The sequence below is a fragment of the Lonchura striata genome, chromosome 35 (assembly GCF_050655825.1).
Source record: "Lonchura striata isolate lonStrDom1 chromosome 35, ASM5065582v1, whole genome shotgun sequence".
NCBI classification, from domain to species: domain Eukaryota; kingdom Metazoa; phylum Chordata; class Aves; order Passeriformes; family Estrildidae; genus Lonchura; species Lonchura striata.
Genome location: NC_140737.1, coordinates 4,802,813 through 4,825,105, shown reverse-complemented (window position 1 = coordinate 4,825,105; position 22,293 = coordinate 4,802,813). Strand labels below are relative to the sequence as shown.

Genomic DNA, 22,293 nt, shown 5'->3' with positions numbered 1-22,293 from the left:
TTTATTTTGAGCTTTACTTTATCTCCTTGGAGGGAGGTGGATTGTGTTGAATGGTATTGTGAGAGAAAGGACTTTTTGAGTAGTTGAAAGAAGGTGGTATTCAGGTTGTTAGAGAAAGTGGGAAACAGAGGCAGAGGACTTGTGAAGAAACGTGAGGAATGGACTATCACATCTAAAATGGACAACACCAAAACACACCAAAGGAGTGTTGAAAAGGACTTGCATAGAAAAATCAGCAAAAAGGAGTGACAAGGGAAACAGAGGGCAAGCCTGGATTGAGCACTGTACGCACCAGTGAGAAGATCACACGTACCTGCTGTGGGCAGCAACCCCACAGGCAGGGGAGGTGGGGGTATAAGCCATGCCAGACCTCTGTCATTCCTGTTTCTGTCTCTCATTTGTTGTCTTTTCCCTTCTGAGATACCAGCAAGATCGTGTCACAAATGCTACAGAAAGTATTACATGGAAAGAAACCAAAGTTCCTTTTTGGTACACACACCCATGTCAACAGCCACAGACCCACCCAAATTGAGTACCTGCAGGCAAAATGGGGAAAAACTGCAGTGTACCAGAATAGGTTGGCTTTAGACTATTTATTGGCTAATGAAGGGGGTGTTTGTGGAAAGTTTAATGTATCAGACTATTGAAAATAGATGACAACGGGGAGGTCATCCTAGAAAAAATCAACCCAGACACCAATCCAAAAATGGGAAAACAGTGTTAAAAACTAACTGGTGGGGTAATGTACTGTGGCTGGGATGGTGGAAGAAATGGGGATTCTTCCTTTTATGTGTTACAACTGTTATAAATGAAAATTTGTCCAGCCAAATTAACATGAAAAAATAAAATATTTATTTTGCAATCAAATTCTATCTAGGCCAGCCACAAGGAAAGAACAGAGCTGAGCCCGGGGTCGGCCCTGGGTGTGCAACAAGGAGTCAGCCTCAGCAGAGGTTTTCCTCTAAGCCCACACACCTCCATCCTGGCACAAGCGGTTTTTATAGGGAAAATTCTGCCTGAGGCCAAGATTTTGGCAGTCAGTGTTCTCTTCAGAGTCCACATGTTAATAAGATTTTCTGCTTTGGTGATGAGGGAGAACAATTCAGTGTCTGGAGTTTGTTGAATCCCTTGATGAAATTTACGGGAGGGAACGCTGCATTCACCTGTGTCTGCCCAAGGATTTCCATGATATCCATCTCGGGTCCTTCAGGCAAGGATCAGCACCGGGGGTTCCTGCATCTCCCCAGCCATGGCCCATCTCCTGGGGAGCCACACCTTCTTACTTGTAAATCAGTTTCCAATATACACCCGGTCTCACCTGCGAGGGTGGGGGGGAATGCTTATACAAACGTGTAGAGTGTTAGAGTGTTCTAACAAATCTAACAAATATTCAATATCACATATATCATATTAGAAATGGCGCCAATTATATCTGCTACATATAACAGTATGGCAAATGTAGCTTTGTAGATAAAATGAAGCTTTAGTAGTTAAAAAAGAAACTATGTATGTGTGTGGGGGGGGGTTTAAGGAATGAGATACTCGTTTCAAGGAACATGCAAATTCTCCAGAGAAGAGCAATTTATGGTTTTCTTATTAGAAGAAGCTGATTTCTTCACGCCTTGCTCAGACTTGAAGACCCCGTGGGAATTAAAGAAAGCAGTTGACATACAACAGACAGAGTTTTTTGTTTCAAATATAATGTATGTATAACCATGAAGGATATATGAATATGCAACAGTGTATTGTTTTAGGGGTGATTTCTTCATTCACAAGGTACATTCCTCTTGGCTTAAGTGCCTAAGAGCATCTGGACCTCAGATATTCTTTCTTTTTTATTGTCTTGTAATTGTCTTAACTCTAAATTTTTATCACTCTAATTCTATTCCTATCTTTCCCACCATTTTATTATTATTAAACTTTTAAAATTCTAAAAACCAAATGATTGGCATTTTTCACAAATTCCTATCAGGAGACAGAGAAACCATTTATGATTTCAATGGCATCATTCGATTACAAGCTGTCCTTGGAATAAGGACCAACCAGACAGCTTCAGCTCCTGACCTTCCTGCCGACCAAGCCACTGAAATGAGGAACACAACATTTCACCAGGGGATGGGATCAGATTATCTGTTAGCAGAAAAAAAAGCAGTTTTTGGAAAACTTAATTACTCAAACTGATGTTGGCAAAGAGATGACAAGGGGAAAGTGTTGAAAAAGATAATACAGGAAATAGGAAAGCAGTTTATGTATTGGTCCAAGCATGGAAAGGATGGGAATGGGACACGGTTTCCTGGCTCCCTGGCAGACCAGGGGTTAAACGTTGGGTGTCTCCTGGATTGTCCCCGGAAAAGGCCCATCTCTGCAGAGACACCTTTTTTCATTTGTAAATTAGGTCTTTCTTTCTCTGCCAACTCTGGTTTCTCCAGCCCTGGCTGCAGCCAACGGTCATATAAAACTTTAAGAATCTTTTTCTACAAGCACAACTGACTTAATGTATATTTTACATAAGCACAAATTATTCCATAACATATATTACAATGGGGCTGCGGAGATCCCCCTGCAGGTCCATGGGGATGCAGAGATCCCCCTGCAGGTCCAGGGGGGTGCAGAGATCCCCTGCAGGTCCATGGGGATGCAGAGATCCCCCTGCAGGTCCATGGGGATGCGGAGATCCCCTGCAGGTCCATGGGGCTGCAGAGATCCCCTGCAGATCCATGGGGATGCAGAGATCCCCTGCAGATCCATGGGGATGCAGAGATCCCCATGCAGGTCCATGGGGATGCAGAGATCCCCTGCAGGTCCATGGGGATGCAGAGATCCCCTGCAGCCCCTGCAGGAGCCGGGCTGGAGCTCGGCGATGCCTGAGAGGAGGCTGTGAGCCCGCGGGCAGAGGGGCCCCGCTGGAGCAGCCTGTCCTGGCAGGACTGAGCCCGTGGCACAGTGACCCACGCTGCAGCACTCGGAGGGGGCTGTGCCCAGGGGATGGACTCCGCTCCGAGAAGTTCCTGGAGAAGTCTCGGCCGGGAGAGAGCGCAGGGTGCAGCAGGGAACGACTCCTGTCCCTGAGCAGAGGGAGAAGCCCCGGGGGATGAGCTGAGCATGGCCCCATTCCCTGTCTCCTGCCCTGCCGGGGGAGGAGGTGCAGCTGGGAGCAGGGAGGCGTGGGGAAAGCGGCATTTAAGGCTCTGCACTGACTTCTCCTTCTCCTGCTCCGAGTCTTTGGAGTTTTCCGCCACAAATCTCTCCCCTGCCCCACCCACCCACAGGGCTTGGGGCAGGTTTCCCTTTTTGGGGGAAATCAAAGCGAAGCACTGATGCGCTAACGAGGGGCAGGAGAAGTGAGGCGCCTGGGCTTCCCGCAGAGGCGGAGGCACGGGAGGCGCAGGGCCGGGAAAGCCGTGGCGGGAGGCGCGGAGAAGTTTGTTTGTGTGGGCAGCTCAATCCCGGCTCGGCCCGGGCCCGTGCCGGGGCTGTTCCTCATCTCCGGCTTTCCCCTCACGCAGCCCGGGGGCGCCGAGAGCGCGGGGCGAGGCGGGGCCGTGCGCAGAGCCCGCCCCGAGCTCGCTGCCATTGGCCGCCGGTGCCGTCAGTCGCGGTTGCGGCGCGCTGATTGGTGGGAGCGGGGCGCGGCGCGGCCCCGGCGGCGGGCTGAGGGCGGCCGTGGCCGCGCAGCGCCGCCATTGGCCGAGCGGCTGTGCGGGCCCGGCAGCGGCGGCAGCGGCCGGAGCGCGGTGAGGCGGCGGCGGCGGAGCTCGGAGGCGGCCCCGGCGCAGGTGGGAGCCGCGCTGGGCTCTGCGGGGGCTCGGGGCCGGCTGCGGGCGGAGGGGGCGGCAGGGGGCTCCGGCGGCTCGCCGGTGCCGTGTCCGGCCCGTGCCGGCCCCGGGCTGAGGGCGCTGCGGGAGCGGCTGCCCGCGGTCTCCTTCCCGCCGGGGCCGGGCAGGAGCCGCTGCCGGAGCAGCGCTGGCTCGGCCCGGCTGCTGTGGGTAGGACAGAGGGGCTGCCCCGCGGCCGGGAGCGGGCGGGGAAATTCCCGTCGCCGGAGGTTTGTGTGCCCGGAGGAGAGCGAGGAGTCCTGTCAAAGTGACTTTATTGCCGAGCAGGGGCAGAGGCCGTGGGGCATTTGCCGTGCGCTCTCTGCCGTGCTTGTAGTCCGCAGCCTCCTTTTTATCCTCATTTTCCCGGCCGCATCTCCCTCTGCCTTTGCCCACCGGCTGAGTTCCTTGGAAGGTTCCGACTTCCCGATGCGCCTGGAGCCTGTCCTCGTTAATGTGCACCCTCCTTTTGTAGAACAGCCGATATTCATGGCTTTGTTAAGTCTTTGTTCTTCTCCTCCAAGTTCAGGAATGTGGCGGGACTTTGAGCAGCTCTCTGGGTCAATTTGTAACATTTATTGGAACTGATGGTTTCTCCCCTTATCTACAGGTGCCCGACCCTATCTCCAGGCAGATTCACTCCTTGACTCTGTTTTGTTCTTCCCGGGTCCTCTTTGGTTTTGGGATTATTCTCGGTGCCCTCATTCCCTGTCCTTTTGTAGCCGTTTGTGGATCAGGAGGCCTGGCTGCCACCTGCATGCCCTGGCTCAGCTGCTGGATGAGCTGCACTGCCAAGGTGTGGGGCATGGTAAAAAGATGAGAGTTGCTGCAGCACAGAAGAGGAGAAGCAGCATTCATTTGACCCCTGGTCTGCTGGGGAACCGGGGAACTGTGTCCCATTCCCATCCTTTCCATGTTTGTACCAATACATAAAGTGCTCTCCTATTTCCTTTGTTATCTTTTTTAGCAGTTTTCTCTTGTCATGTCTTTGCCGACTGCAGTTTGAGCCACTTTGTTTCCCCCAGACTCCTGTTTTTTCTGCTCACAGATAATCTGATCCCATCCTTTGGTGAAATGTTGTGTTCCTCATTTCAGTGGCTTGGTCGGCAGGAAGGTCAGGAGCTGGAGCTGTCTGGTTGGTTCTTATTCCGAGGACAGCTTGTAATCTAATGATGCCATTGAAATAATAAATGGGTTCTCTGTGTCCTGATATTAATTGATTCGGGTCCCAGGGGCTGGTCCATGGTGTTGTAGGATTTGTTCTGATGGTCCTTTAATTCTTTTGCCCATTTTTGTGTGTTCCCTCCATCCGGGGCTGCGTCAATTGATTGCTTTTTTCTAATTACATTATCAAATAGTTGAATTCCAACTGATTTCCTTGAACTTGTTTTAGCAACAACCCCAGTGCTCTGATACACCCTGTACAGCACAGACAGTGACAGCAGATGTTGGAGTGGGCAGAGGGATGATCCCCCCCTTATTTTAGTGAAGTTTTCCCAACATTCTCCATTTGCTGTTTCCCTTTGCAGCTTCAGCCGTTTCTGTTGCAGAGTCAGTGATCCTCAGCATGGGCTCTGCCTTCAGCTGTGCAGATTCCATCTGTGCAAGCAGGCAGAGCTTGGGGTGAGGGGCAGAGGGAATCAGCCAATTCCTGCCCCAGGCAAGAAGAGCCAGGTACATTGTCCCCACTTTGCCCCAGCAGTGTTAATTTGCATTTCTGAAGTTCCTTCTGGGTGCCTGGAATGCAGCTTCTCTTCCAGAGGAGCTTCAGCACCTCACATGTGCCCCCCCCACAACCTGCTGCTTTTTTTTTTTTTCCCCTTCAAATGATCCATTTAATATTTGTGACTTAAAGGGTGACCTTTAAATCTCTTCTATTTTTGCGAAGTACAGCCTAAAGGTGAATGTTGAAAAACCCAGAAAAAAATTTTTGTATCTCTTACAGAAACATACTCAAAAAATTCCAACGCAATTCAGTTTTTTTCTACTTCTCCTTGGAGTAAAAATTCATTTTCACATCTCTGACCCAAACATAACCGGCAATATAGAAGAGGGATTATTAGAAAAAAATACTCTAATTCTCTAAAGTTTGCATTGGAACTGCAGGAAAAAGAAAAACTCCACCAATAGGTTTAGTGTTAGAGTCAAGGCATTCCTTGATTCTGGCCAGGATGTGCAACAGAAATCATTCCATCCCCACACAGCCCGGGTGTGCAAAGAAAATTGTTCCATAACACGTGGGTTTTAGTCTATTTTTCCCAAACTGGATACAGTCTAAATGCATTGGTTTAATGTTCTGTTGTTTCAAGTTGTGCATTTTTTAGTATTTGGTTTCCTTTTGGACCCAGATTTCTTTGCTTCTGCTGTTAATGAGGTGGGAAGTGCTGGATTTCCTTCTCAGCCTTTTGCAGAGCAGGTGTCTGCAGCCCTGCCGGGGTGAGGGCTTCTGGGTCTCTGACCACTCTGCTTGTCAGAGAGCCGAGTCCTCGAAAGCCGGATAGCGTAATGAAATCTTCCTCTATGAAGGCGGGATGGCTCACAGGCGGCTTTATTTCCAAGAGGGTTTATTGAGGAACAGCAATTCAGGGAGCGAAGGGAAAACAACCACTCCGGGAGGGAGCTCGCTCTGAGAGCGCCGAACAGGGGGCGGAATCGGGATTATAATTGGGACAAGAGAGGGAGGGTCCAGGCATGAAGCGTTCAGTGAAGGAAGGCTTCGGGGGCAGAGTCAGGGTCGAGTGACAGGGTTATAACCAATGAGGGTAAGGGGAAGGAGCGGCTTCAGGGAAGGAACCAATGGAGGTATAAAGAACAAAGAATTTTCTAGAACCAAGGGATGACAGACATACTGATTGATAACAGGGGAGGCGGGGAACTACACACCTGTCACCTCCCAGGGTAATTCGGGGGGACAGTTTCCCAAGTCCCCTCCCACATCTCCCCCGTTCTTGTTAATTAAATAAATATTTGCCAAAGTCTTGGTAAGCGTCTTTTTGAAGATGGTTAAGGCAACTGAAATGAGAAGGATAATTATGAAAATCCAAAAGAGTCCTTTTAAAATGGAGGCTGCCCACCCAGGAATGCCCCACTGCATCAATAGTTTGTGGACGGGGTCCACAGCCGAAGTTTCCGTTTTGATGTCCTGTACTTCGGTCCGGATCCGCTGGATGTTGGCTTGGATGGAAGTGCTCCGTGATGTTAAATTGAAGCAACACAATCCTTCGAAGTCCTCGCAGCTGTGGCCATGGGCGAGCAGCAGGAAATCAATAGCCGCTCTGTTTTGTAATGTGGCTTGCCTGGTGGTTTGCTGGTCTGCCAGAAGATCGGAGAGGGCGGCAGACGAGGCGTTGGCATGCTTGCTTATCCAACACTCCAGGTGAGAAAGCTCACCGAGGGCCTTAGCTGCTGCATACCATGGTAAAAAGATGGATACAGCGACCCTCTTTGTTTTTCCCCAATCGTAAATTTCGGAGTCACAATTTTCGTCGAATTGAGCATATGATCTTTTGGTGCGTGCCAATTGTCTTTCTTTTTTCCAATCTAGAATTTGAGTTCTGTTTGGAGTGAGGGTAGCAAGCTTGCCAAGGCTGCATGGGCCTCCCTGGAGCCGAGATGGAATTCCCGACCATACTCTGTCCCCACAGATAAGAAACATCCCCCTGGGCAATGTCTTGGGATGAGTGGATGAAACTGAAATCACCTGGCTAGTATAATTGCACCAGGTTTGGCTGTTATATTTTTTACTGATAGGTGTTACATCTTTCCGGTATGTGTCTTTGGCCAAGTCAATTCCGTGCCAATTTTGACTTGGCCTCCTATAATAGAATTTGACACAATATCTAGCTGTGGAGGACCCCAGTAAGTCCAATTCTTGGGGTTCCTCTTTGCTGTTGGGCAAAATTTTGGTCCACTCATCCCAAGTATCGACTGGGTTAGGCCTCCTACCCGTGGTTCGGAGCAGGTCGGAATTGGATACCGGCCAATCATCAGCTATCAAGGGGACCCCTACCAGGCAAGTGGACAGGGGATTGTCCACGTTGCCCATGGCCAGACATAGGTTATCCTGCTGCAAGGACTTTGCCAGCGTGATCCAGACGTTTTCTTTCGGCTGTGGTACCACCCAGCCATCTGCTACATGCAGCCACAGGAGGATGGAAAGCGTGGCTGCAACCAGCTGGGCGCAGTGGGACATCTTCTGTTGTTCCTTTTGGGTGAATGATGTTCTGGCAGCCATCCTAGTACTAAAATTAAACAAAACAATATTACCAACATACATTTGGTTCCCTCCCCTCCCCCAGCTCCCCCTTTTGGGTTAAAATAAAAATAAATTTCAGGACGGAGGGGTAAAGGGATGACGGGTTAGGTATGAGGGTAGAGGGAACGGCACAGGAGGGGATGGGGTGGCGGAAGTTGTTAAGTCTTGCAGAGGTAGGTATGTCCTTGTGATGAGGACCCGGGAGACGATGTTGGGTGGTCTTCCGGTCCTCTTCTTTTTTCTCCGTCGCCACGCCACTGCATTATCTGGTGGTGATTGTGATGGGGTCGCTGGGTTGCTCCTCGCTGGGGGGTCCGTGGTAGTGCTCTCCAGGTACGGTTTGACGTATTTTCCAGGAATCCATTTGGGACCCTGGGCTGTGGAAACACAAGCGTACCCTCTCCCCCACGTTATCAGAGGGTACGGCCCTGAGATGATTTTTGATTCTGGGTCTCTGATGAGGACTGGCGGACGCTCTTTCAAAACTGCCCTGGTGTTATTGCAAAAGTGTCTGAGTGCAGGGGGATTCGGCTCTCGGTCAGAACAATTTAAGAAATTAAGAACATAAAGTGCCTTGCATAATCTTTCAACTGGTGTCATGGCCAGAGCCGAATCGTGTTGTTGTTCTAGCAGCCTTTTTAACTCTTTGTGGGAGCGTTCCACTATTGCTTGTCCTGTGGGGTTATGGGGAATGCCGGTGGAATGGGCAATTCCCCATTGTTGTAGAAATTGTGCGAATCTTGTCGAGGTGAATCCAGGCCCATTGTCCGTTTTGATGGCTTTTGGGACTCCTAATGTGGCAAATGCCATGAATAGATGTTTGATGATATCTTTTGTTTTTTCACCAGTGTGGAGTGACGCGAACACGGCCCCAGAAAATGTGTCTATGGACACATGCAGGTATTTCAGGCGGCCAAAAGGATTATAGTGAGTGATGTCTGTTTGCCACAGCTCCAATGCTGCCAACCCTCGGGGGTTTATCCCCGTTGGCAGCGGTGGAAGGGCGAAGGACTGACAGCTTGGGCATGTGGCTAGTATGGCTTTGGCTTGTTCTTTTGATATTTTAAATTGTCGGGCAAGGGCAGGTGCATTTTGATGGAAAAACGCATGGCTGAGCCTTGCCTGTGCAAAGATGTCTGGTAAGGTTAATGAAAGTGCAGGTGCAGAGTAATGAGATGTCATTGCAAGGAGGTCGGCCATCCGGTTCCCCTCTGCAATAGCTCCTGGCAGGTCTGTGTGAGCCCGGACGTGCATAATATAATAGAGTTGCTCTCGGTGGGAGATCAGCCAGATTAATTCCGTGAGCAAATCGAATAACTGTTTGTTTTGAACTTCTTTGAGCAGGGCGTGTTCTGCCCGTTCTGCTACCCCGGCAACATAAGCCGAATCTGTTACCAGATTGAAAGGTTGCTGAAATTTTTTGAATGCTCTCACGACCGCAGCAAGTTCTGCGATCTGGGGGGAACCCTCAACCAGTTGGATGTCAGACTCCCACTTCTGACTCTCCGGGTCCTTCCAAGTGATCACCGATTTGTGGGATTTTCCCGACCCATCGGTGAACACCGTGAGAGCACCTTTAATAGGTGTTTTATTTTTGAATGACTTTGGGGCCAAATATAACGTGTCTTTGAATATTTTATGTTTAGGGTAATGAATGGAAATCTGTCCAGGGTAACTGTCTAAAGCAATTTGCAAACTTTCGTTTGTCTGAAGCAGGGATTCCAATCGTTCCAAATTAAGAGGTAAGTAAATGCACGCCGGGTCACACCTTGCGAGGGTCCGGAGGCGTTGTCTGGCCTTTATTATTATCCTAGCCATCAACTCTGCAGGAGTTGAAATAGTTTTCGCTGGTTGGTGCGGGAGAAACAGCCACTCAATGATAAGGAGTGGGTCCTTCCGCCCAGCGTCCCATTGAAAAAGCAGACCATGGAAGTTTGGGCACTTACCCAGTATGGCAAGGGTGACGGGAAGGAGCCGATCCACACGGTGGGCCTGACGGGATCGTATGGCCTCAGCGACTCTCTCCAGGGCTCCTTTGGCGGCAGGTGTTAGCTCGCAAGGGGAAGCCAGGTCGCCATCTCCTCGTAGCAGGTTGAAGAGCGGCGCCAGCTCCTCCGTGGTGAGTCCCAGGAGAGGTCGGATCCACGTGATGGTACCGCAGATCTGCTGGAGATCCCGCAGGGTCCGTGGGTCGTCTTTGACGGTGACAGATTGGGGCGCGACAGTCCTTCCCGTAATGTGAAAGCCCAAATACTTCCATGGCGCTGACAGCTGGATCTTTTCTTCGGCAATTTCAAACCCTGCAGCTTTAATGGCCTTAACAGTTTTGGAAAGTGTGATCTGCAGATAAGCTTGTGTTTCAGCGCAGATCAAGACATCATCCATATAATGCAGGATGATCGCTTCAGGGAACAGCTTCCTGATCGGCGAAAGCACCTGGGCCACAAAAGTTTGGCAGAGCACTGGAGAATTTTTTATTCCCTGGGGCAAAGTGGCCCATTGGTATCTCTTATAAGGCTCTGCCCTATTGATGGAAGGGACGGAGAACGCGAATCTGGGGGCATCTCCGGGATACAATGGGATGTTGAAAAAGCAGTCCTTGATGTCAATGACTGCGAGCTGCCAATCCCGGGGAAGTATGGAGGGTGAGGGAAGGCCAGGCTGCAGGGGGCCCATGTCCTCGATTACCTCATTGACCCTGCGCAGGTCTTGGAGCAGGCGCCATTTGTCTTTGCCAGGTTTTTTAATAACAAAGACAGGAGTGTTCCAGGGGCTGGTGGAGGGTATTAAATGCCCCAGGCGGACCTGCTCCTCTACTAATTCATGGAGCGCTTTTAATTTCTCCTCCACAAGGGGCCACTGGTCCACCCACACTGGAACATCGGTCTTCCAATTCAGCGGTGGGGAGGTGCGCTCCGCAGTGGCCCATACTAAAAATCCCATGCAGGGCTAGGGATATCGAGGCGGGCACCCCATTGGGACAAAACGTCCCTGCCTAATAACATGATGTTAGATGAAACAACAAAAGGCCGAATGGTGGCAATCTGTCCCTCAGGGCCCTCCACACTTACCAGGTGTTTGCTGCGCATGGAGTTGACAGCTCCTCCCACTCCGGAGATTGTGCCACAAGGGGGCACCAACTCCCAGTCGCGGGGCCACTTTGACCGGGGTATGATGGTGACGTCTGCCCCGGTGTCTGCCATCAGGTCTAGTTTGAGGGACTTTCCCTGAAGCGATAAAACAGTCTCAATCATTGGTCTGGATTTGCAAACATTTTGTGTGAGGAAGACAAAATTGTCTTCCCCGGAGTCATGTCCAGCGAAATAGTCCTGTGCTGGTGGATCGGTGAGGTCGGCCACGTCGAGGAGGTACATGGCAGCGAAGGGGAGCCCCTTGGTGATGGTGCAAGGTGGTTGATGGCAGACGACTGAGACGGTGACCTCGGACCCCGGCTGAAAACACACCACTTCAGGAACGACGGTAACACGGTCTGGTGTGAGCCTGCAATCTCCGAGTATTAACACTGTTACCTCACAATTACGGTAAGGGGGTTCCAGGAACCCAGCGGGAACTCTCACCAGGTCCTCATCCTGGAGAGTCACAGTGATGGAGCTTTTGAGGACCCGGTGAGTGTCTGAATTTAAGTTGCGGATTCTACGGAAGAGGCGGAGCCCGTCGTCGTGGCTCCGCCAACCCTCCGGAACTGTCCGCTGGGCCACCGGTCCTCCCGGATGGTGGGGAGGCCTGGGCGCTGTGAGGGGCCACTTGTTGTCCTTGCGCGGCCCCTCCCCGCGCTCCGCGATCCGTTTCCCGCCTGCTGATGGTAGGGCATCGGGTTCCTGGGTATTGGTCTTGGGGAGGGTGTGTACGAGTAGTGTGGTTGCTCCGGGGGCCAGTATGGGCAGTTGGCTTGTATGTGGCCCATCTGGCCACACCCGAAGCACCGGATGGTGTTCATCGTCAACATCGCCTCCCCAATCCCCTTACTTACTGCAAGGGCGACAGTGGTCTCGGTGGAGGCGGCTTTCGTGCAGGCCTCCACCATCTGTGCGATGGTGGGTTCGGGGTCCTGAGGTAAAGTCCTTAATATCTTCTTTGTCTCGGCTGTCGCGTTGGTCATGGCCATCTTTCTCAGGAGCTCTTCCCTCGCTGCAGGATGGTCTATCTGCCGGTCGATGGCCTCCCTCAGCCGGTCCACGAATTTTATGAAAGATTCCTCTGGGCCCTGGGTAATAGCTGAAAAGTTCTGGAGCGGGGTTTTCCCATCGGGGATTTTTAACAGTGCCGCTCGGCCAGCCTCCTTGATGTCATCTAGGACCTCCGTGGGTAACAGTATTTGGTCCTCTGGCTGGCTGAACTCCCCCTCCCCTGCCAGGGCTTCTATGGCTTCCTCTCCCTCTCCAATTGCCTCTGCTAAATTGTGTTTTTTCAGAAGAGGCTTGAGGAGCTTTCTCCATTGAATGTCCCACAATAAAAGCTCGGTGGGAGTGAGCAGGGACTTGGCAATATATTTAACGTCATGCTGGACCAATGTATGGCCCGAGAAAGCGAGGTCCAATACATTCTTAAAGAAAGGAGAGTCTCGACCATAGTCTTTGGCAGCCTTCCTCAGTTCTTTAATCTCCACATATGGGAGTTGCTCCCAGTGTGGCCGCTGCCCCCTGGTCCTCACCACAGGTGCTGCGAACGGCCCCAGATCTCTTGCGAATTCCAAATCCCCATCCTTAATTGCCTCTGCCCTGATCCGGGCCCACCCACCTCCCGGCCTAGGTGTGGGCCGGGGGCTGTCGCTGTCCTCATCCTCATCGGAGGATGAGGCAGGACGAGCAAGGGCTCGGACCTTCCCCTTGGCCGGTGGGCTTCGGTGGCATGAAGCCCGGCAGGCCAAGATGGCCTGCTTCCGGCCAGGCCGACTTCCGGTTCCGGTGGCGTGGGAACCAGAAGAGGCCTGAGGGGAGGCGTGGCCAGGCTCACCCACCGGGGCGTGGCCTTCCGGCAGGGGGTTCCCTCCCACAGGGGCGTGGCCTTCCTGCAGGCCGGTCCCTCCCACCGGGGCGTGGCCTTCCTGCAGGCCAGTCCCTCCCACCGGGGGCCCACCCAGGGGTGTGGCCATGGGGGCTGGAGGGGCGGGACCCGACGACGTAACAATCGACGCGGTGGTAGGGGCGGGACCCGACGCAGGGGCGGCACTCGACGGAGGTGGAGCCTGAGGGGGACTGGCAGGGGCCCGAAGGGAGTGAGGAGGTGGAGAGGAGGCGCCATTTTGTCCCTCGGTGGCGGGCTGCTCGGCCATGTGGCCGGCGCCATTTTGTGAGGTGTGGTGACAGAGATCAGGAATCGAATAACATGGTTTTAAACTGGGTACAGGGGTTTGAGGGCTTTGGGGAGAGGAAAGACTCGCACTGGGATGGCCAGTCCCAGGACGAGGAGAGGACAGAGTGGGGCGGGGAGCAGCAGGGAGACGGTGGCAGCCCTGTGCCTGGTTATGGCAGGGTCTGCTGCCCGACCCACCCTTAGGGGAAACCGAGTTAGGAGTGGGGGGGGCGGGATGAAGGTTAGGAGAACCGGGGACCCAACTCTCACCCTTTTGTTTAAATAAAGTGTAAATAGAATGAAAAAGTGGAAAAAAATGCCCCACAGAAAAATTCCCCTTTACTTGTAATGCGTATAACAGTTTCCCAATATTTCCCCAGAAAATAAGAGAAGAAAAATCATCCCTGGAGGTGTCAGGGAAGTTATCGAAAATAAGATTAACAAAAGCCTTAAGGTCCCTCTTTTTAAAAGAAATGTTACCCAAAACAAGGGAGGATTTAACGTGGAGGTAAAAATCCCGCCGGGCAGGAGACAGGCGGTTGCCCATTCTCACTGCAGAAAAAGGAAATCCCCAAAGAGACAAAGAGAGAAACGAAAAGGAAAAGAGACAGGGTCGGGTGCCAGACAGGGCACCAGGAACTCACCACAAAGAAGACCGCTGTCAAAACGAAAAAGCCTCTGAGGGGGAGAGGAAGCGCTGCAGGTCTCGTCCCGTTCGGAGTCTGCTCCCAAACTCGAAGTCGAACCAGGACGAGGTGTCTGCAGCCCGCGAGGTAGGCGATCTTCTTCAACGAAGAGCAGCCGCTCGTGGAACTGGCGGCGAACGGCGCTTTCAGTCCTCGGGCAGCCGGATCACAGAGCCGAGGCAGCCGAGGAGACGCTCTGCGGCTGACTCCTGAGAGGGGCCAGTCTGTTCGGGCGCCAGTTGAGGGCTTCTGGGTCTCTGACCACTCTGCTTGTCAGAGAGCCGAGTCCTCGAAAGCCGGATAGCGTAATGAAATCTTCCTCTATGAAGGCGGGACGGCTCACAGGCGGCTTTATTTCCAAGAGGGTTTATTGAGGAACAGCAATTCAGGGAGCGAAGGGAAAACAACCACTCCGGGAGGGAGCTCGCTCTGAGAGCGCCGAACAGGGGGCGGAATCGGGATTATAATTGGGACAAGAGAGGGAGGGTCCAGGCATGAAGCGTTCAGTGAAGGAAGGCTTCGGGGGCAGAGTCAGGGTCGAGTGACAGGGTTATAACCAATGAGGGTAAGGGGAAGGAGCGGCTTCAGGGAAGGAACCAATGGAGGTATAAAGAACAAAGAATTTTCTAGAACCAAGGGATGACAGACATACTGATTGATAACAGGGGAGGCGGGGAACTACACACCTGTCACCTCCCAGGGTAATTCGGGGGGACAGTTTCCCAAGTCCCCTCCCACACCGGGGGCAGTGTCTGGGGTAGGTGTTGGTTACTGTTTGCTGCTGGGGTTGATGTTTTGCTGCTGGTCGTTGTCTTTGTGGGTGTCTTTTGGGCCATTCCCAGTGTGTTGAGATGTGAAACTCATCTCCACTGAGTGGTGTAACAGCCCTTAACAAAACCTTTAACATTTCTTTCCCCAAGACCAAGGCAAAGCAAGCCTGAGTAGAGAAATCAAAGGTTAACAATGTTCAAGTCTATGAGCTGGTCTATTTTCCATGGATGCACTGGCAGGCAGGGCAGTGTGTGAGTGTGAGTGAGAGCCAGAGTGGAATTGTCCCGGTGTCTCCCCAGCAGCTGTGGCAGTGCAGGCCCAGAGAGCACTGAAGCTGCAGCAGTGGCAGCAAGGGCTGGCCCCGGTGGCTGGAGCTGCCCAGGGAGGGTGGCCAGGCCGAGGATTTCAGCAGAGGATGTGTGGGCAGGCCCAGGGCCTTGCCCCGCTGTGGAGCCCTGGCTGCTGCTGCGCTGCCTTCAGTGCAGGCTCGGGGGGCCTCCCATCCTCCTGCTGCAGGCGGGAAGTGCAAATCTCCGGGGCTGCAGAGACCTGGAGCCCAGGCTGAGGGGTCCCCCCGTGTTCAGCTGTGCTGGCGGCTGTTTCTGGCCTCGGGGCCCCTTGGCATGGCCCACGCCACTTGGCCACCAGTGGTGCTGCTTTGCACTCCTTAGGCAGAGCCCATGTCCTGCTTGGATGTTGGCAGCAGCCAAGTGCCAAGGCAGGCTCTGTGCCAGCCCAGCTTCCTGGGGGAGAGATTGCACCAGAGACAGGATTCTGGCCACAGACTGCTTTAAATGTGCATCCCTTATCTCCACCCTGCACCAGGTGGAGAATTACCAGGGTAAGGAATTCCAGAGATCAAGTGCAAGGGAAATAATTTATTATCTGCCCTGGGTCTGGCTCTTCTTCTTGCCCAAGCCAATGGCAAAAGCCGTACCCATGGCATCCTGGTTTCTATCCCCAGCTTCCAAAGGTGTTTCTTTCTTTCCCCAATCATTCTTTGTACCCAGCCTGAGCTGTGGGGGTGCCAGGGGTTCTGGAGGTCCCACTGTATTCCTAAAGCTTCCATAAGCCCCTGGAGGATCTTTCCTGGAGAATGAGTTCTGCTTGTCTGAGTCTGTTTCTTCCACAATCCCTTTTATATTAATTACTTCTTTTACAGTTACCTTAATAAGTGATCCAGTGGTTGCTGAGCAATCAGAATTGCTTTTGCCCCCCTGTTAGGTGAGATGGTGTCACCAGAAGATATTGAAGCCTACCTGCTCAGGGCATTTCAGTGCCAGGCTCTTACAAGCACACACAGCTGTGCTGGTTGAGCTGACCATGGGGGGTAACCTGCACCTTGTCTGATTCCCTTTCCTCAATAACAGCGTGTCTTGGAACTCTTTTCCCTTCTGCTGCCCTTGAAGAGCCATCCACAAAGACATTTTCTGCCTCAGGCCAGGCCATGTCTCCTGAGTCTCCCCCAGGCTGGGTCTGGAGCTGTGTCACTTGAATGCAGTGCTGGGTTTCTTCCCAGCCCCTCTGTGGGCTGTTCAAACAGGAGGCTGGGTTAAACCCTTCCCCTGTCCTCAGTTCTGAATCCTCCTGTGCCACTGCACAAGTTTCACACTGTAATAACCGAGCACTGCTCATCCATTGTGAGGCTCTTTTGGTTATCAAAGCTTGAACTTGATGGCAGACTGGAACAGTTGGAGATCCTGTTGTCATCAGGTTTTGGGCCTTGGTTCCCATTGAAGCTGTGGCTGCACAATTCTGCAGACAATGAGGCCACTTTGGCCACTGGGTGAAACATTTTGGCCCAAGGATTCCTTTGGCATGGCCCTGTTGAACATTCACCTGCAATTGCAATTTCTTTTCTGAGTCTGGAAGAGCCAGAGCTGAGGCATCAATATTTTTGGTTGTTCATTTTCTCAAGTTTTGCTCACTTTCTCCTGTCCATACCACAGCATGAAAGCTGTCTGGGGTTAAAAAGTCCTACAATGTTCTGGCTGGAACATAGAATCCTCAATCCAGGTTGTGTATTTGTGTTTTAATTCTCAGAATTGTTGCAGCTCGTTTTGGTCTTTTCCTTATTTTAGTTTACTTCTTTACATCTGAAATTGCCTAGACTATCTCTGGGTCAATCCTTCAGTCAAATTATGTCCCATATATTTAACCTTTCTCTTCACCATTTGTAATTTTTTTTCAAATACTCAAAATACAACTTTTAGCCAGAAAATTCAGCCATTTCAGAGGGGCTTTGTCTACCACTTGTTCTTGTCCTCCTCATTGGAGCCATCCGATTCCCTGACTGGCAGGATAGGAGTGCTGTAGGGAGACATCCCTGGCTCCAAGAGCCCTGCCTTTAGCAGGGACTCCATACCAGGCTGTGAGCCCTTCCTTCCCTCCCCTGGAACAGGGTGTTGCTTTTAGACACCACTTGTCCTGGTTGCTTCCAAGTAATTTGGAGAGGCTCCACATCAAATTTTCCATCTTTCCATGGGGCTGCCCACACCTCTGGGTTCCCTTCAGCATAGGCCTTCCCAGACATTTGACACAAAGGTACAGCAGCAATAGCCTCTGTATCACCTTTTACAATATTACAATACCACCATCAAATTCCTTCCTAGTTAATAACAATCAGACTAGGAAGAAAAAGAAATTAGTTTATTTCAAACCTCTTCTCCTCACCTCCGAATAGTGGTTGAACAAATGACACCAGCTCAACTTTCCCATTTATTCCCTTAATAATTAAACATACCTTTACAATTTTCCCCCCTTAGGTGTAAGATTCAGAGTGGATGGAGAGGCCCCTGTGTCCATCAGGAGAGGCCTCCTCTCGATGTAGATGCAGCCTGAATGTTCTCCAGGGCTCCGGTGTGGTGGGTCCCCGGTGGGATGGGAGCTCAGAGAGCCCTGACAATCCATGTCCATGCAGGGGTGGACTTGCTCCTGCTGAGGGTGCTGCTGTCTGTGCTTGCAGTGTCCTTGTGGGCTGCAGCTGGAGCCCTGACTCCTTCCCAGGGGCTTGTAGGAACTCTGCCATGGCCTTTGCCTTCAGCTTGGCCTTTTGCTCATCCCTTCTTGCCTTCAGCTGCTGTGCCTTTGTGCCCAAGTGCTGCAGGGCCTTCTTGTGCCACTCCTGCAGCCCCGGTCACTGCCTGTGGGTGCTCATCCTCTGAGAGCTGCTGAGCTTTCTGCAAAACCTTTCCTTTCTGCAGGGACCCAAAGCAAATCCTGAACAGCAAATCCTGATCCTTCCATGTGCACTCTGCATTTCCCAGCTGTTCCTTTGTGTTCCCCGTTGTGCTCAGGGTCCCTGCCCAGCCCGTGTGGCAGAGCCGGTGCCTGTCCTGCCGCAGTGTCCAAAGGCGGCCCCCCCGGCGGGCAGGGCCGGCAGCTCCCCGGGGCCGGGCAGCGGCCGGGGCGTCCCGCAGCCTCCTGGGGGCCGGGGGCCACTGCCGGCCCTGCCCGGGGCTGGTGGGGTCAGGCAGCGCCCGGCGTTGAGCCCCGGCTGCCCCACAGCCCCGGCCCGGCCCCGCAGCTCCCCACAGGCCCCAGCCCGTGCTCCCGGTGCCGCACCTCTGCGCCCGGTGCTGCCGCTGCCACCGCAGAGAAACCCCTGGCATCCTGACCTCCTGCTTTTCCTCTCCTGGAAACCGGGGATGGAAAGGATCTGGATCAGCTGGCAGATTGTGAGGATAAAACAGTGCTGGAAAACAAAACAATCCTGAGTATTTTTCTCTTTCTCTTCTTTTTCACCATCCTTTTTCTTACCACACAGATTCCTCCTGATGCTTCTTGCCTGAACCGTATTGCTGCACACTCCCCTTCACCCGATCACTTCCCAGCACACCAATACATCCATCCCCTGTTGTACAAATCCCTTCTCCACTTCCCTTGTTTCCCCCCTGGGTGTCCATGTCCTTAATTACCTCTGGGGGAATGTGCAAACTACCTCAGCATTCTCCCAAGAGACCCTTCAGAGACATTTTGGGATCATCATCCCTTTGGCCAGGACCCCTCCCTGGCTTTCCCTTTTCTCCCCTCCATGGGTGCCCTGCCATGTTCACTCCCCGAGGATCCCAGGGCACTCACTGATGAGATTTTCAGTGCTCTCTCCCTGCTGACTCTTCACAGACCCCCTGATGTGTCACTCGTCTGTCTCCTGGTCATTCCCGGGCCCCAATCAATCCCCGGTGCTGCCGCCAGCCAAGGGAGCCGATCACCCAAAGTGGGTGAGGCACCTTCAGCTGCACTTCCTGCCCACTGCCCCGGAGGGTGGAAGGAATTCGGGATGAGCCCCAGGGTGTGCAGAAAAACTGACATCAGCAGAGGATTCTGTCCACAGAGCAGAGAGACGAATCTTGTAAAATAATTTATTTCTTAAAAATGGGAAAGACTAGGGGACCGTCCTCATGGGATCTCTCCAACTGTTTGAGGACACAGCTTCCTTTTCATCCTAATTCTCCTGGCCACATCTCCCTCTGCTTTCCCCATTGGCTGAAGTACTTGGGAGGTACAGACTTCCCAATCCACCTATTACATACCCACCTTGATATACTCCATGCTTTCATATAGCAAACGATATTCATGGCTCTGTTAAGTCTTGTTCTTCTGGAAGTTCATGAATAGAACAGAACCTTGGCTGAGCAGCAGTCTGTGTCATCAATTAGTAAAATTTTCTGAAACCGATGTCTTCTCCTGTCACTTCCTAACATAAAAGTTATTTGGCCCTATCTCCGACCAGATTCAGAGCATCTGTTTGTAAAGACACTTTCCTGTTGTTCCTTCCATGGGGTCCCCCGTTTGTGGGACATCCCCCCTGGAGCAGGGTGTCCCCTCTGTGCTGCAGCCCCAGGGCTCGGGCAGAGCTCAGCCAATCAGAGCCCGCGGCGCTGATGACTCACCAGTTGCCAGGCAGACTCGCAGCTCCCCCCGTTCCCCACCTGGACCCACCTGCGCCCCCCCTCGGCCCCATGGCCCCGCGAGGGGAATTTGGGGAGGTGGGAGTGGGGCAGCGCCAAGGCCGGGCCCCCCCGCGCTGTCCTGGCGGGAGCGGCTGCAGTGGGGACCGAGTGCGGGCGGGAGCGGCCGAGAGCCCAGCGCTGCCCCGGCCCGACCTGCCCCAGCTCCATCCCTGCCCCTGCGCTGGGATGCTGTGGGTGTGGGGGGAAGAGGGAGCCGGCAGTGGGTGCTGGGCCTGGGGGCAGGAGGAGAAGGGAAGGAGAAGCAGGCTTGAGGAACAGAATGGTCAAAGGATGCAGGTGGCATGAGAAGGTGGGATTTTGCAGGATAAGGAGGAATGGCAGTAGGAAGAGGAGTGTGAGGAAGAGCAGGCACACAAGAGGAGGAGGAGGAGGAGGAGCAGAAAGAGGAAGCAGCAGAAGGTTCCACCACTCCTTATAAGTGCAGCCTCTCCCTCAGCCCAGGATCGCTGCTCCCCCCACATGCAGCAGGTGACTGTGGAGGGGGATCCACGATTTTCACGGGGTGAATCTTGGTGTTTCTGAGTTTTCTTGGGCTAAATGTTGGTGCTTTGGTTTTATGTGGCAGCTGAATCTTTATCTTTTGGAGGAGGATTTGCTGAGCTGTGGTGTTTGGGGTGTTTTTGTTCTGTGTCTTGGAAGTTTATGGGATTTTTGGGCTGAATCTTGGTGCTTTGGAGGTTCTTACAGACACAAGATTCGCAATGACTTCCTGAGATGAACTTGGGCAAGGAGGAACCTCCAGTCCAAGGTCCTCTCCTCTTGTTTTTTCCCCAAACCAGGAGTTTGCATTTCCAGGGCGTGGCTGGATGGAGGAGGAGGAAAAGCCCCGGAGATGCTGCAGGAGGAGGAGCTGCAAACCCAGCCCAGGGAGCTGCGGGGAGGAAAGAGCCCCCCTGAGCCAGGAAGGCGGGCGGAGATCCAGGCGGAGCTCGGAGCTGGTGGAGAAGCCTCATGGCAGGGAGAAGCCCCACAAGTGCTTGGAATGTGGGAAGGGTTTCAGCCGGAGCTCTGGCCTCATCCGGCACCAGGTGATCCACACTGGGGAGAGGCCCTATGAGTGTGGGGAGTGTGGGAAGAGGTTTCAGAGAAGCTCCCATCTCCTCAGACATGAGCGGATTCACACAGAGGAGAGGCCCTTCCGCTGCCCCGACTGCGGGAAGGGCTTCAACCGCAACTCCAGCCTCACCGTGCACCGGCGCATCCACACCGGGGAGAGGCCCTACGAGTGTGGGAAGTGTGGGAAGGGCTTCAGTCACAGGTCTAGCCTGGTCGACCACCAGGTGATCCACACTGGGGAACGGCCCTATGAGTGCTTGGAATGTGGGAAGAGCTTTGGGCGGAGCTCACACCTGAGAACACACCAGCACATCCACACTGGGGAGAGGCCCTACGAGTGTCCCCAGTGTGGGAAGAGGTTTCAGACCAGCTCCAATCTCCTCCTCCATGAGCGGATTCACAGAGAGGAGAGGCCCTACCGCTGCCCCGACTGCAGGAAGGGCTTCAAGCAAAACTCCCACCTCACTGTGCACCGGCGCATCCACACCGGGGAGAGGCCCTACGAATGTGGGAAGTGTGGGAAGAGCTTCTCACAGAGCTCAGCCTTGACCCAGCACCAACGGAGGCACCACTAAGGGAAGCCCTGTGAGTGCCCTGAGTGAGGGATGAGGGTTTGGGAAGAGCTTGGAGTGAGGGAAGAGAGAGAGGGAAGAGCTTGGTGCACTGCTGCAGCTCCATCCATGGGAGGATCCGGGCTGGATGATCCCCAGTGACCCCCGTGGGGCAGAGCCCTGGTGCCCCGGTATGGGGAATAAAACAGAGAGTAAAGCAATGGAGCTGATAAAGGGGCCCGATATCTGAGGCCTGACTGAGCAGAAACTGTGGGAGACACAGACACAGTTTAAATCTCCCAGGGCAAGAGGTGACCAGAAAAAATGGTGTGAGTCTTTGTGATAAGATAAATGTTCCCACGTTACTGGATGTCACGAAGAATATGTAACCAATGGGAAATTGCTACCAAAAACAGAGCCCTCTATAAGCACCATACAAGTAAATCCCTGTATAAACACCTGGTACACTCAATAAAATTGGCTTTGGTCTAAACTCGTATGTCCCCGTCTCTCCATGGTGGATAACCCTGTTGTGGGTGATCCCCGTTGGGTGGGGGAAGGTGCTGGAGGGATTTCTTTCCCTTCTCCGGGTGCTGCCGTGGTTTGGTTGGTAATAAATTCCCTCCCTGTGCCCAGGCCGGGTCTGTTGTCCCCGTGCCGGTGCTCGGGGCGGGATCTCTCCCGTTCCTTCTCTGCACTGCCGGGCCTCTCCTCAGCCAATGAGAGAACGCGGTGGAGAAGAGTCAGCCAATGAGAGCGAGCGGGGCTGATGACTCACCAGTTGCCGGGCAGACCCGCAGCAGGCAGTGTTCCCCACCTGGACCCGCCCTCCCTGCCCAGGGCCGGCCCCGCCGTGGGGTCCCCCCAAGTCCC

At 53.1% G+C, this 22,293-nt stretch overlaps 2 protein-coding genes across 2 annotated transcripts in view; one reads left to right on the top strand and one right to left on the bottom strand.

Moving 5' to 3' along the window:
* LOC144247629 (uncharacterized) overlaps positions 1-22,234 on the top strand; it is a 74,433-nt gene extending 52,199 nt beyond the window's left edge. The window contains exon 3 of the mRNA XM_085565265.1: positions 20,762-22,234. Within this exon, the coding sequence (XP_085421391.1) occupies positions 20,762-21,444 (683 nt within the window). The 3' untranslated portion in view covers positions 21,445-22,234. The remainder of the gene's footprint in view (positions 1-20,761) is intronic.
* On the bottom strand, positions 10,696-19,391 carry LOC146764295 (uncharacterized). The gene is made up of 3 exons (XM_085564964.1): positions 19,377-19,391; positions 12,062-13,135; positions 10,696-11,578 (listed from the first exon to the last, which is right to left on the bottom strand). Exons 1-3 carry the CDS (start codon positions 19,389-19,391, stop codon positions 11,321-11,323), a joined length of 1,347 nt encoding a protein of 448 aa, XP_085421090.1. The 3' UTR covers positions 10,696-11,320.
* Positions 22,235-22,293: the final 59 nt, after the last annotated feature.